This window comes from Panthera uncia, chromosome D1 (genome assembly GCF_023721935.1).
Source record: "Panthera uncia isolate 11264 chromosome D1, Puncia_PCG_1.0, whole genome shotgun sequence".
Classification (NCBI taxonomy): domain Eukaryota; kingdom Metazoa; phylum Chordata; class Mammalia; order Carnivora; family Felidae; genus Panthera; species Panthera uncia.
This window is the reverse complement of record NC_064808.1, coordinates 85,941,082-85,957,327: the sequence shown is the minus strand read 5'-3', so window position 1 is coordinate 85,957,327 and position 16,246 is coordinate 85,941,082. Positions and strand designations below refer to the sequence as shown.

At 37.4% G+C, this 16,246-nt stretch overlaps 1 protein-coding gene across 2 annotated transcripts in view; it reads right to left on the bottom strand.

Annotated features, from left to right (window-relative positions):
• ARHGAP32 (Rho GTPase activating protein 32) overlaps positions 1-16,246 on the bottom strand; it is a 296,415-nt gene that overhangs the window by 195,566 nt on the left and 84,603 nt on the right. Inside the window, exon 1 of one of the 2 annotated variants that reach the window (XM_049654445.1) lies at positions 550-2,035. The exons of the other annotated variant lie outside the window; for it this stretch is intronic. Coding sequence (XP_049510402.1) covers positions 550-665 — 116 coding nt within the window. The 5' untranslated portion in view covers positions 666-2,035. Of the gene's footprint in view, positions 1-549; positions 2,036-16,246 lie in introns of those variants that run through there. 2 annotated transcript variants of the gene reach the window in all.

Sequence of the window (16,246 nt, the reverse complement as noted above, 5' to 3'; positions counted from 1 at the left end):
GGGGGGAAGGGGAATGAGATAGAAGATCAGAGACAAGAGTAAGGATCAAACCCATGAAATAATTTGTACTTATAGTCAAAATGTTTTACTTGCGTGAATAACGCAGCAAAAGCATCCACGCACATGCACACACACAAACATTCCAAGAAAAATAGGAAGAAAAAAATCTTATTACATTCAAATTCAGATCAAATCTATTAGGTACAAATCAGATACAGGAAGGAGTGGTAGTTCATTCATTACGAGTCTCTACTTGAAATTCCTGAAATGCTACTACAAAACCTGTCTAACACCTTCTCTTCCTGGTGTTCTAACAAGTCATTTAAAATGCATTTTATAAGCTCAGGGCATGTTGTGGAATGAAGAGAGCTATGTACAACTAGAAACTTTTTATTTTCAGCTCCAAACCTTCCCCCCACAGAAAAGACAGTCCTACCAGAAAAGAGATTAAAACAGAAAAAATGGGAAAGGGGTGTGGGGTGGAGGGAGTGGTGGGAGGAACAAAGATGAGAGAGAAAGGAGAGAGAGAACTGCGAATTCCACAATTACCTGAAGTTGTCTTCCCTTTCTCCCTCTTCACTTCCAGACACCTGAGTTAGAATTTCAGAATCCAACCAGAAGACACTATCATCTCCTGAAGTGCTACTCTCACTTTCAGTCTCCATCTTGTATTCGAAAAATGTAAACCTCAAGGCATGGATAAAGAACACCACCAATGTTCAAGTTGTTCAGCTCTGTTTATGTACACTCAGGTGTGTGGCTGATACACAGTGATATGTGATCATGCCGGGCCACAGTCTATTACGTGCTCGCTTAATTACAGTTGGGGTAAAGACAGGAAATCACATAGAGCACACTCACCGCCTCTGAGTGCTGCACCTGTGACACCAGAGTCCCTCCCACTGCCTCAGGCTCTGTGACCTACATAACCAAACGCAAAACCCAAATGAAGGTGGTTTTTCCCTAATTTATTTAGTCTTCTCAAAGTTTCCAGTTAATAAGTTAAAAATAGACATTTTCAAAGTGCAGGATGCTCTTATTTTGCTATTTCAGACTTAAGAAAGGTAAACAAAAAAGTAGAAAGGATAACATTTTATGTAAAAGTCTCCTGGGCCAACCACAATGAGACACACACAGACCTCACAGTTAAAAAGGATCACAATTCAGAGAGAAGGTAAGCCTGCTGTAGGGACCTGCAGGCCTTCTAATATTACATCCATCTTTCCTTCCCCTCAGTAATAACTGCCAGATACACTTGCTCAGGTATCCAAAACGGGACATAACAGCTGGGCTTGTCCATAGCCTTTTAAAGAAAAATGAATAAATACCGTAAGTTAAAAGACATTGACTATTACATCAAATAAAGGCATGTGACACTTTTACACATCATTTAAACTGCAGATGCCCATGGGAGCAATACAATGACCTGCTGGTAAATGAGTGAAAAGTATAGCATCTGTAACACTGGCAACGACAACTGTTACTTAGAAAACAGCCATGTTGTTACCAACCACTGACATGTCAGATATTCATCTTTTGGCCCAGCAATTCCCTTTCTAGGAAATTGCCTTATTTTCACAGGTGGAAATAAGAACTGAACTGAAATATTCATGGCAGTCAACTTTATAACAGCAAAATAGAATAGCGAAAACAATCTAACTTGCTCATTAACAGAAAACTGGATAACCAAATTATGGAATACCCATCAAAGGGAGTGCTATACAGTTGGGTAAATGAGAAACACAAGGCAGCCCTATTGGTCACGATGTGAAACAAACCCTAAGGCCCACCATTAAGGCAAAGAAGAGAGAGGTAAAGGTGTAGAACAGTATATATGATTTGTTCCCATTCACATTTTAAAACAGGAAGGGGAAACACACATGGCTAACACGTGCAGAATATGCAGAGAAGGACGGCATGCGATCTCCGAGAGAAAACACAGCTAGACAAGAAGAATGAGAGGGAGACAGGTTTTCACTGCACCATGTGCACACAATGCTTGGAAAATAATAACTAATTTTAATATAGTCTTTATATCCCTCAGCAAACAATCCAATTTTTAAACATTATTTTAAATCAGGTGTTTTTTTTCCTCCTAAGCAGTCCTAACTCCTTGAATCTGTTTCATGAATCCAACTTATCTTTCCTTTTAATCATTTATTTTGTTTTCATTACTGTCATTGATTTGCCTCACTTCCTCAAGTCCTTTTAAACATGAAAACATGAACTGGAAGCAGTATTTTTACACAGAATAGTGAGGGCAGTCTGAGCAATACAAGCTCACTCAGGAAATCTTTTCTAGTCCTGCTGCCACTGCAGAACCTCCCCCAGACACCCCTGCTGCAGCGAGCCTTCAATCCCACCAACCTGACCTATGCACCAAGCCAACCTTCCACAGGCCTCACAGGTTTTGATTTATTTACTTATCTCTCTCTGAAAGAGAGAGAGAGAGAGAGAGAGAGAGAGAGAGAGAGAGAGAGAGAAAGCAGGGGGAGGGGCAGAAAGAGAGGAGGACAGAGGATCTGAAGCGGGCTCTGCGTTGACAGTGAAGAGCCCAAAGCAGGGCTTGAACTCACCAACCTAGAGATCATGACCTGAGCTGAAGTCAGACACTTAACCAACTGAGCCCCCCAGCACCCCAGGCCTCACGGTTTTGCCTCTACTATCAGGAGTCTTAAAAAAATGGTTTTAACTTCAAAATCAACATGCGTTCTGTTCCCTTCGGTAGCTAATGAAAATCTAGCAGAAACATAAGGTAGCAAGGGGCATGCAAGGAACAAAGTGGAGTCAATCACTGGGGCTACCAGAAGCTGAGGAGGAGCCACCTTCCTGAAGACTACAATTGCTTTAACCCTTTTTCCCCTGATCGGCTTAAAACCTGAAACCTTATCAGGCTTCACTTTCCCAACAAATTGTAGTGGGGCGCAAGTCTCTGACCTACACCACAGGACTCACCATCAATAGTTTAGACTGAGTTGACTCTCTATCTTCTACTGACCAAGAGGTAAGGAAGAAAAGGGAAAGGGGAGTTCCTAAACCCATTGCAACAAGAGGAAAAGCAATTCTAGCCACAGTTTAAGAATCTGAAACTAGAATGCATTTTATGCAAGAAAAAAATTTTTAAGTGGCTTATTTTTCTAGCAGCAGTTAAGTAGTAATAGTAACAGCAAACATATACTGAGTACTTTCATGTGCCAAGCAATGTGCTATGGTTCTTAGAAACTTAGTTATAATTAATTATGTAATTCTCGCAGAAGAAGCTATTTATAATCCTTATAGGTGAAGAAATTGAAGGTTAGGGTAATAATTCATCCAGGGTTACTCAGTTTATAAGTGTGCATTAAAAATACTTTTTAAAATCTAACCACCAAGGGGCACCACGGTGGCTCAGTCAGTTAAACATCCAACTCTTGGTTTTGGCTGAAGTCACAAGTTTGAGCCCCACGTCGGGCTTCATGCTAACAGTGCAGGGCCTGCTTGGATTCTCTCTCCATCTCTCTGCCCCTCCCCTGCTCACTCTCTCTCTCTCTCTCTGTATAAAAATAAAAATAAAATAAATAAAATAAATCTAACCTCCATGTAAAATGTTATTTGTATGGGAAGAATATGTGGTTTTCCTCCTGGTCCCCATTCAGCTCATTAGCCTGGCTGGCTTTAATCTCATAGGTTATTTTTGCTCTTTCTTTTCTTTCTTCTTTCTCTCTTTCTCTTTCTCTCTCTCTCTCTCTCTCTCTCCCTTTCTCTCTCTCTCTCTCTCCCTCTCCCTCTCCCTCTCTCTCTTTCTTTCTTTCTTTGGGGGGGGGGGGGAGACACTGACCTGCATTCATTTCTACACAGCATCCCCCACACATTTGGGCTGACTACTAAAAAAGAGTGCAGGTAGGAGATCACACAAAACGGCAGCAGAGCAGCAAGAAAACTGAGGTCTTGATTTCAGGGCTCCTTTTCCCACTCTTTAAGTTAAAGTTGTTTTTCTCAAATCGCTTCAAAACAGCACACAGTGGGGTGCCTGGGTGGCTCAGTGGGTTGGGCATCTGACTTTGGCTCAGGCCATGAGCTGGAGCCCTGCGTCAAGCTCTGTGCTGACAGCTCAGAGCCCGGAGCCTGCTTCAGATTCTGTGTCTCCCTCTTTCTCTGCCCCTCCCCCGCTCATGCTCTGTCTCTCTCTCTCTCTCTCAAAAATAAACAAACATTAAAAAAAAAAATTAAAAAAAAAAAAAAAAAACAGCACACAGCACATAGCCAGAAGGTCAATATCCCCTAACTGGGCACCAAGCTTTGTCCACAGAATGGTTCACAATTATGACTCTAAACACAAATATACCAAACAGACTCCAGAAAATTATATATTCTCAATGTGAATAGCATGTGTCTAGGTATTATCTACATATACATATATATATATGTATGTATGTATCAAATAATTCTTTGGAAAGAAAAGTTAAGCAAGTATCTTCCTAAAATATTTGCGATTGAAGATTTTCTTCCAAATGTAAGAAGCATAATCCGTAAGAGACAAATGTCATCCATCATTAATCATTCTTATACTATGTATTCATTCAAAATTTCAGATTATTTATATATTTAAATTGTTTTTCTAACCAATTGTAGGTGGTTTGTAGGTTTCCTACATTGAAATAATTAACTTCAAAAGAATAACTATTTTCTTACTTATTACAGAATATTCATGTATTCTGGATCATCATACAGAGACATCTGCTTCAGTTTATAATATATCTAAAGGGCAAACAATTATGAATATGTTACTTTATTAAAATTTATTTAAACAGAATAAATGTTATTTGTTTATAAATAAATTCATTTCATTAAAATAGCTAAAGAATACAATTAATTTAATATGATCCTCAATTGGTCACTTGAAACATAACAGAAAAAGTCTATTTGGCTGGAAAATGAAACATACCATGTCAGAGCAGGTTTTGCCTCATTAGAAATATATATTCAGAGATCTGTGAACAACTCTCCAACAAAAGCTAAATAAAATTTCCAAAAAATGGATACCTTAACAATATATCATCCCTATTACAAGAATATACGCATTTAAAAGTATATGTTCTATTTCAAAAAGCTGTTTTATGAAGCTAAAAAAAATTTTCAATAGAAATGTAAATCAGACATTGGTTCAAATCTCAACATGTCATTTATAAATAGTTTGGTTTGAGGTTAAGTAGCTTAAGTTGAGTCTCAGTTTGGTTTGGTTATCTCTAAAAAAGAAATAATAACATTGTAAGGTTGTGTGGATCAGAAATAATGCATGTGATGAAACTATCATACTGTACAGTGAAGATAAGATCCTCTGTAAATGACAGCCATCAAGCTCATCATCACTGACACCATTTAGATGTTTTTATTGTTGTAATTATAAAAACTGAGAAATAAGATATTTAATCTGCAAATATTTGGCTTTTTTTAGTTTTATCACTTTGTAATCACCCTTATTTAAAAGAGAGTAGTGATCTCATAAATAAAAGGAAACAAGTCTCAGCTAAGATATAATTTTCTACTTATCTGAACCCCTTTCATGAATGTGAAGGATGGAAAATCAAAAATTAGAACAGAAAGCTCATATATTCCCTTCATTACATTAAAACAAAGATTACAAAGTACATATAAAATTAGATCAAAGACAATTCAGCATGACATTTCCAATCTCCTTAACAAGTGATGTTAAGTGGAAATTTCCCAAGTGTATGCACAAATTCTCTCGAAATTTAACTAAAATCATATACTGTTTTTAAATTACATTCTGTATCTTTAGCTAAACAAGCAAAGATTAAAATCATAATTTTGGGGGCGCCTGGATGGCTCAGTCAGTTAAGCATCAGACTGGCTCAGGTCACGATCTCATGGTTCCTGAGTTCAAGGCCCACGATGGTCTCTCTGCTGTCAGTGTAGAGCCCGCCTCGGATCCTCTGTCTCCCTCCCTCTCTATCTGCACACTCTTGCTCTCTCTCTCTCAAAACTAAACTTTTAAAAATAAATAAATATTGAAAACATACTTTGTGGTATTAAAGTTTAAAAATGTGTAATATTTCTTATAATGTATAACTCTACCTTCAATAAATATATAATCTCAGACTACATTTTCACTGGATCAGTAACTACCATCAATTGTAACATGATCTAGATAGAATCATCTTGTGTAAATACTGGTTAAAGAAATATACTATGACAGTCTACTTAATCAGACTTCTTCAACATAATTTTTAACCACAGTGCTATATATAGTCTGTTTGGTATCAGTAACTTGAAAAAAAAATCTAGAAACACTATATACAGTAGATTCCATTATTATAAGAAAAAGTGTGTGTGTGTGTGTGTGTGTGTGTGTGTGTGTGTGTATGGCATAACATTATATACATATAGCTTGGGAGACCATATAACAAAAATACTGTGTGAGTTTTACTTTCTTTATCTACAATTTTGCTAATTTTTAACACAAAAGTGTGTTAGCTGTTTTGGTTAACTCATAAGTTAAAAGATCCATTCCATAGTTTCTTCTCTTGAATACTCGAGAATTATTACCCTAGAATATACCTCATCTACCCAAGAAATCAACAACAAAATTTTAAAAATGCTTATTGAATACATATGAGTGAATGACAGAAAAATTTACATCCCAAGCATAGGGAATATAAAGTTCAAAAATAAATAAAGTCAGTGTGAATAAATAAGGCAATCTTTTTATACAGACCAAGGCAAATCTAAAATGAAGAGAAAGATACATAGATTTATATTCAAGTTTGAATGACACATTAATTAGGGATTGAGTATCTGCCAATTTCTTCCAATTTGGCTGGAACCAGACAGTAATATTATAATCTGTGGTGCTTTTCATGTGATGTGTTCAAAAGATGTAGTGAATGCAAAGTATATCTTATGATGTCTCAAAAAGTACTTCAAAATAATAAAATTGTTTCTTAAGTGTCAATTTAGAATCTTCAAATTATATCACTGTTCCCTTGAGATAAGGTAAGCATGTTTAGAAACTGAACTAAACTTGTTATTTACTGATATGCAATTTATTAAGCTGTTTCACAGTTATAAGTAGCATTCAAGTTAAATATACAAAGCAACTGAAAACAATTGCTAAGTACAATTTCTGAGTACCCATGGTTTCCATTTAGGAAATCATGTTGGAATTTTATTAATTTAATGAAGTTCAGATGATCCAAATTCCTCTGTGCTTATCACCTATGTGAACTCTGGAGTTCTATTTCCTCATCTGATCAGAATAACCATCCCCAATTGTATCGCAATTGAAGTGATTATATGAAACAATATATATAAAGTATCTACCAAAACATTTGTGAATAATAGGTGCTAAACAAAACCGAGAGGTATAATAAAAGGAAGATGTTTCATGAATCTATGTTTTAGGTCTACTAAAAAATGTTACACTGCTTTAGAAGAATTAAAATTCTCATGAGACAAGGACTCTTTTTTAAATTAGTAAAATATCATCATCTCACCAAAGGTGATTAGCCAATAATCCATTAATATCTTCAATATGTAGCCAATGTACAAGGCTTTCCAATTGCCATGAACCTTTTTTTAAAAAAACAGTTGGTTTTTTTGAATCAGAAAGTCCACACATGGTATTTTAGTTAATAAGTCTCTTGAGTCCCTGGTGATTTAAAGGTCCCCCCCCCCCACCGCCTTTATTTTTGTTGTACATCTGTTGGAGAAACCAGGTCCTGTATATTCTCTAACACTCAGGATTTTGCTGATTATATGCCAACAGTCTGGTTCTACAGGCTCCTCTAGCTCTCATATTTCCTTTACAGGCATTAATTCTTAAAAGCTACGTGGAATGCTTTAGTCTGATATTTTCTGCCTTATTTGCCAATCTTCTAAAATAAGTATTGATCAAATGACAAATACTAAACAAACAAAATGATAAAATGATAGAAATGCAAAGACAAAAGTAACCAAAGGCCATTGATCATACACTCTTGCAATAAGGTATTAGTGGAACAGCTACCCAAGGCAATGCACATTAAGAGGTTTCAAGCATTGGTTGACTTTTACCTAAATGGGCCCTTGCATCTTCCACTGGCATCTATGATATTTCTATGTCTCCTGCGACATGATCTACTGAGTTCACTGGCAATACCTGTACACATCTGAACCTATGACTACTAAAACTCAACCCAGTATGCAAACATACTGTATGCAAACATTAGTCCCTATCATTTTTTTAAGTTTCATTTTTATTTTTTCTTATTTTTTTAATGTTTTTTTATTTATTTTTGAGACAGAGACAGAGCATGATTAGGAGAGGGGCAGAGAGAGAGGCAGACACAGAATCTGAAGCAGCCCCCAGGCTCTGAGCTGTCAGCACAGAGCCCAACTCGGGGCTTGAACTCACGGACTGTGAGCTGACCTGAAGTCGGATGCCCAACCAGCTGAGCCACCCAGGCGCCATGTCATTTTTATTTATTTTGAGAGAGACAGAGACAGCACAAGTGAGGGAAGGGCAGAGAGAGGGAGAGAGAGAGAATTCCAAGCAGGCTCTGCACTGTGGGGCTCAAACTCACAAACTGTGAGACCATGACCTGAGCCAAAACCAAGAGTCGGACACTTAATTAAGCCGACTGAGCCACCCAGGCACTCCAGTCCTAATTACATAACATAACAGCTGTTATGAACTACCCTTAAAAGAGAGCACAGAAACATTATCATTACTCCTATCTGGGCTGTAACTAAAAACAACAGATACCCTAGAATAAACTATCAATTAGATGAATAAAGTTGAAATATGGAAATGCACCATTACCTAGTATACTAAATCTAGTTCATTAACTTTGAAACATTTGGAATTAAATAATTACTAGGAATCAAGAAGTCAAAGATTTGACTTTTTGATTTGACTAATTTTGACTAATTCATAACAGAGATAAACAATAAACCTTCATGAGCTTGGAAATCTCACATGTTAGTACAAAATAACATAGTTTGTGGAGAACTAGACCATCTCCTCTCCACCAACCCCAAGAAAACACTGTTACTATTTGGCCAGTGTATCAGAATCTAAGCATCAAAGAACAGTTAAGACAGACAGAGAGAGAGAGAGAGAGAGAGCGCGCAAGCAGGGGAAGGGCAGAGAGAGGGAGACACAGAATCCAGAGCAGGCTCCAGGCTCTGAGCTGTCAGCACAGAGCCCGATGTGGGGCTTGAACCCACAAACCGTGAGATCATGACCTGAGCCAAAGGCAGACACTTAACTGACTGAACCACCCAGGTGCTTGAAACTAACAAGTTCTTAAGTGAAAAAATGGAAAAGACAATTCATCATGCACTGGTTTTTCTGCCAGCATCAAACAACCAGCCAATGATTACCATCCACTCAGTCATTTTTCAAACATAAAACACAAAACAGATACCAGCACCAAAAAAAAAAAAAAAAAAAAAAAAAAAAATCACTTTAGTACAGCAGTCTACTATTTTCAAAGCATTCTGACATATTTCAAAGCAAATGGCAAAGAGGAATTAAGCCGAGGGAAGGGTAGAAATTTTATATTTAAAACACAGATTTTAGGGAACTTTTAAAAGAAAAAGCATTGAGAATTGAATTCACTATAATTTCCCCATAACTCCACAGTCAAATATTAAAGAACTTAATAATATATAAAGATGCAACACATTCCAGGAAATTAATATGCAACAAGAAAATATGGTCATAGCATTGTTTTAAAACTAAGGATGTTCCCTTCAACTGCGTCTTTAAGACAGAAATTTTCAATCCTTTTTTCTACCCCCAAAGAGTTCAAAAATATGTGCACATCCATTAACAAAGCTGACTCAACCTATTTAGAGATTTATTTTGATCAACAACAATTTAAAAGCAAATTATCTTTGAAAGTGTCATGCTTGTTGAGCATTCAAACCGTAAGGTGAAAATCATTTTAATTAGAACTGAATTTCATTGAAATTGGCAGCACAAAAGAAGTTAGTTTTAAAGACGGATGGGGAGGGAGCAAGGGCTAGATGAAATGCAATCTCTGGTCAGCTAAGGGCAAAATATGAGGGTAAAAAGAAGAACGGCAAACATACAACTCCTTAAAAATTCACAGATGAAACTGGCATAAAACATTAACCAGATTACCTGGGGATAATAGTAAGGGTACTCAAAACATTCTGGAAATAACACGAAGGTGTCAGGATACTGAACTGCACAGACCCAAGCTATGAGTCAGTACGGGAAGTAAGCCTTATGTTGACTAACACTTGTGTTAGGCAGTCATTTCTGAATCAGGAACATTCACCCAACTGAATATCCAGTGTGACAGTAAAGATTTTGGCCAGAGGCTACTTTCTGCTGAAAAGAATGAAGGACCAGAGAAACATCTGTGTCAGGCAACACACACAACTTGAAATAACTATTAGCACGTATAAAAAATGTCAGAGATTCCACTATTTTCAAAGTTAGGAGAAATCTTAAAGACTACCTAATCTGAAGTTTAGTAAACTTAAACTCTAGAAATTCATGCTTCCTTTTCTCCCTTACAATTGTATAATAAATTTTCACACAGCATACCATTTTAATTCTGATACCCACAAAAACCTACTGGTGTGATCAAGAAAACAACACTGTCTCTGTATATTACATGTGAGAAAACTGAGGCTCGTCCAAGTCAAATAATTTATAAGTGGTATTTCTCTTAGGTTTTTTGTGAAGGAACAGCTAAAATGTCTCCTCCGCTAAAAAAATTTTCAAATTGTGTCCCAGTCCAAAGTATTTTCCTTTCTGCTGCCCTGCAATATTTTCAAAAACACTTTCAAATTACAGGAGAATTTCTAAAATACAAGAGAAATGGGCAAAGAAAGAGTAAGTGAATTGTCCCAAGGATGGAGGTAAGAGTCTGACTCCACAGATTATCACTACATTGTTCCCCAAAATGATCACTAGATACGGTCTCTTCTGCTAGAACACATTTCTGTAACATGAATTAGATCATAGCCAGATTATATGTAACACTTTTTTTCCCACACATTAATGTTTTCAGTCAGGTACACGGAGTTCACTACCATACGGTGGATGTAACCAAATGCAGGGGATGACTGCACTGTGCAAACGCCCGTGTCCATCCACACCACTCTGCTGCTAGTTCAACTTAGTCCTATGCTATCTCTGGTATGCATAGTACTTCCGCATTTTTGCATGCTTTGTCCTCATCTCTGTAATTCAGCAGCCTCAACACTTCATTACACCTCTTTCCATCAAGCAATCATCACCTTTCTCTAAAGATAAAATCCTATACTTATTGTACTATTTCTTAACTTACAAGCCGTTTGACATTATCTTTTTAACTACGCTTTTGCTTTTATTAGTATTCTGGATACAAAGCTGTACAGATTTTGAATGATTTGTACAACTCTATTTCTACCAGACCTTTTTAGTGCATGATTTGTAAAACCACAAGATTTTTCAGAAACACATATATCACATTATAGCAAAAATTGTATAAAAATATTTTAAAGCCAATATCATCATTTACTGTATACTCCTCTATGGCCAGTCAGATCTCCCAAGTCTTACTGCAGAATAAAACTGCTGCCATCAAAAATACTGAACATCTAACAGAACAACAGAACAGCTAGCTATTCCCTATGCAGCTCAATGTCTTCTACGCAAACCAAGAGCCAGGAGTTCCTCAGTGATGTAAGAGAACTACACACGCATACTATGGCTGGCCCCTACACTTGACTGGACATCAGAATCACCTGAGTTGCTTAAAAAAAACCAGGTTCCCCCACCCCCATACAGACCCACTGGATTTCCAGAGACCAGATCCTAGAATCTGTACTCCTGTAAGTGCAGAAATCCTTCAGTTGATTCTATTTATCTGACAGCCCAGTTGCTTATGATCAGGTATTTACAGAAGAAAGAAACAAGCATAAAAATTACACACCCTCCTGGGGCGTCTGGATGACTCAGTGGGTTGAGCTCAGGTCATGATCTCAGGGTTCATGAGTTCAGGCCCCACATCGGGCTTGCTACTCTCAGTGCAGAGCCCGGATCTTCTGTCTCCCTCTTTCTCCACCCCTCCCCTGCTTGCACCCTCCCTCTCAAAAATAAACATTTTTTTAAAATTACACATCCCCAAAATGATATGCGTTTACTTTCTGAAGCGATCAATAATTCAAGCAAAAGAAATACCATTCCTAAATAAAGAGTATTAAAACTGTATAAACGGCCATTTTTAACCCCGTAACTTGGAATTAATTCAAATTGATCAATCCAAATACAGAAGGGCTGCTCATTAGTTGTGAGTATGAAAAGGCTAAATGAGTGGTACTACTAATGTAACCACCAACTACATATACCCCCTTGCCGTCTGCCTCATAAGCAAATCAGGCCCTCACCGCAGGAAATGGAAGCAAAATCATGGGGTTAATACCATGTAGCAAGTTTTATTTTCTTGGCACAGAGCTCCAGCAACCTGCAGGAAACAAAGTCACCACCTTCTGACTTTTTTATTTTGAAATTCGTGGGTCTACTGGGGCAAATTGTTCTCAGTAAGGCTGTACCAATAACACTTATGCTATTCTAACCATACCACTTAACTTCCCTTAATTTATACTTATTTCTCCATTAACATTTCTTAAATGCTTGCATGAATCTACCTCAACTGGTATAGTACAACAGTAGACAACGTGGTACAAATGTAAACACTCTAGGTGACAATCAGAACAAGGTGCGCTTGTACAAAATGCTCTAGGAAAGTTCCTGTCATGCTACATTCTTAAATTTATGTTCTTAAATATCTGTGACCCAGAATACTTACACAAAGGCAACAAAGTTTTAATTTGGTGGCTAAAAGAAATTGTTCATTTTACAAATAAAGAAACCTTATTTGTACTACCAGACATGATCAACTTGGGTTTCAAATTTTATTTTTATTTGGTCTTTACCTAGTTGTTCCCCAAAATACATGTCTCATTTTATTTTACAAATAGTACATTTCAAACAAAATAGAGTCCACCTAAAGAATCCATGAATTTTCATTTGTTTAAGCCTCAAGTGTTTTGACTCACTTGATAGTTCTGCTATTTGAAATTTAAATGATGAAAACTGAGATACAGGGTAATCAAGAGATGCCCCTCAGGCACTAACATGCTGCTATGCTCAATGAAATTCACATTTCACTGAAAATGGACAAAATCACTGCTTCGGTTAAACCAGAAAAATACCCCAGGAGGTATTTTATCTGTCACAAAGGATGTGGTTTACCACCTATAGCGGCTCAATTTTAATCTTCCATTTGTCAGAACTACTCGCCACAGGCAAATGACAGTATCTAATATACTGAAATTTCTTGCAACCGACAGATGCTGTAACAACAACGGAGAAAAGCAACTGATGCAACAGTCCAAAGTGTGTCCTCACAACACACAAAACCCTGACTAAATAACGTATTGCAGGACATGTCAAAAATAATATGCCCTACCTCAGTTGCATTAAATGGATTCTGCATTATTAAAACATAAATATTAGACTAAAACTCGTGAAAATGTTCCCTCATCTTGAATTAAATTTTTGTGTTGCAGGTAACATTTTTTTAATAGTGTCACATTTTCATAATGCTACATGAGCCATTTACAAACAGATTCACTTCAAACAGATACAGTGCTCTGTAACCGCCAAGATATCAAAGCTTACATAAGGACACTATAGGGATGATAAATTGAGGTGGTCAATGAGGACAGGAAGAGACAGAGTTTGGCAGGGGGAGGGGGGCTGTTAAATGACTTTTTTAAATAAAAATTATAAAAATCCTTAAGATGAAAATCTCTCTCTTATGTATCTTATCTTGTCCATGCTTGTTGCTCAAGAAGCAATTTTTAAAAGAAAACTATAGTAGTACTCTTCCCTGTAATCCATAACCTCAGACTAACCGTGAGAAAAAAAAGTCAGACAAACTCAAATTGAGGGACATTCTACAAAATAACCTACCAGTACTAATCAAAACTGTCACGGTCGTCAAAACTATGGGTAGTCTGAGAAATTGTCACAACCAAGAACTGCCTAAGGAAAAATGATGACTAAGGGTAATCTGGTATCCTGGAACGGGGGGAAAAATTAGGTAGAAACTAAAGATTCAAATAAAGTATGGACCACAGATAATAATTATGTATCAATATTGATTCATTACATATAATAAACGTACCATACTAATGTAAGATGTTAGCAAAAGGATATGCAGTTATTGGGAACTCTGTATTACGTGTAACTTTTTGCTAAATCTAAAACTGTTCTAAAAATTTTTTTTGTAAGAATTCTGCTGTAAGTGATAGAAAACATAACAAACTGGACTGAACATAAAAGAAATGTACTGGCTCACATAACTGAAAATGCCTAAGGAATGGTCTCACTTTAAGTACAGAAAGATTCAGAGGATTCCAATGTTTTCAGGAAAGTGTCTTCACTTGTTGACTTTGCCCTGTTCTCCAAATGTTGGCTATAATATTAGGTTTCAGATACAGTTTTGCTATAACATTTGTTTTGAAAATACAAATCTGTTCAAAAGTGATCGATATATTACGAAACAATTTGAACACAGCGTGAATTTTGCATTTGTTCACACATGCTTTCATCTGCTAAAAGAACTAGGTCAGGAGTTGGCAAACTTTTTCTGTAAAGGTCCAAATAATACTTTAGGCTTTGTGAAGCATATGTTCCGTCACAACTCTCCCTCTGTAGAAGGAAAGCAGTCCACAGGCACCAGCATGAGGGCATGGATGTCTTCAATAAAACTTTATTTACCAAAACAGCAAGGGCCTTACTTAGCTTGTCAACCAGGGTTCGGGCTAGGTGAGGGCAGAAGGCTGCACTCAGCGGAACCTAGCCCTTTCGAAACACAGAAAACGCATCTGACCAGGAGGACATGCCACACCTACCCACATGCGGTATTGCGCCTTTTCAACCAATTATTGATCCGCCTACTCCCACCATTTCACAGCTCCCAAACTGCAGCCCTTCCAATCACATGGTAGCCACTGTCCTGCACCCTCTTTTCTGGTGGCCACCACAGATTCAGTTTCACTGAGCTATCTAAGATTATTTACCTACGCTGTGTCCAAAAAAGTGTACTTGTGCCATCTGCTCATGGACTTTAACCTTGCAACAGGAAGGTGGAATCCCTATTTGATACCTAAGTAAGACTGGGGTGAGGATTCCCAAAAACTCAAGGGCTATTATAAAAATAATAATTGGGGCGCCTGCGTGGCTCAGTCGGTTGAGCGTCCAACTTCGGCTCAGCTCATGATCTCGCGGTCCGTGAGTTCAAGCCCCGCGTCGGGCTCTGTGCTGACAGCTCAGAGCCTGGAGCCTGTTTCAGATTCTGTGTCTCCCTCTCTCTGACCCTCCGCCGTTCATGCTCTTTCTCTGTCTCAAAAATAAATAAACGTTAAATAATAATAATAATAATAATAATAATTAAAAAAAAAACACTTGAGAAAAACAAGTACAATAGCTACAGAATAGCACGCCTTAGTATGTGATGAATTTATGCAAACTCAGTAATATTTATGCAGCACTGGATAGGATTTCAAAGAGTTTAAAGACATGCATTTTTAACAAAACAAGCTTCCAAAAAATCTGTCTCAGTGTAGGTCACCTGGTACTCACTTGAAAAACAGCAAATCTGTTCCATTGCTAGAAAAAAAACTGTGATGAATTTAGTGAAGATAGTATGCTTTAATTCTGTTCTTTAGAGTAAACTTAAAGGGTTTTCAAGGATACTTTTAACCAAGTATTACTTTCACCTTGTGCACTGACTTCAAAACTAACCTACGGATTAAGTGCAGCTCAGGGATATTGAAGTAAACAAAGGTTTCCAAAGTATACACTCTCAGAGTTTATAAATCCAATTGCAACTTGCTTAAGTCTGATCAGGTAGATAATACTTTTTCTCATCAAGACTATATATTGAGGGGCGCCTGGGTGGCTTGGTCGGTTGATCGTCCAACTTCGGCTCGGGTCATGATCTCACGGTCCGTGAGTTCGAGCCCCGTGTCGGGCTCTGTGCTGACAGCTCAGAGCCTGGAGCCTGTTTCAGATTTTGTGTCTCCCTCTCTCTCTGCTCCTCCCCTGTTCATGCTCTGTCTCTCTCTGTCTCAAAAATAAATAAACGTTAAAAAAAAAAAAATTTTTTTTTAAAAGACTATATATTGATTTTAAATGTCAATATGCGGGGCATCTGAGTGGCTCAATCAGTTG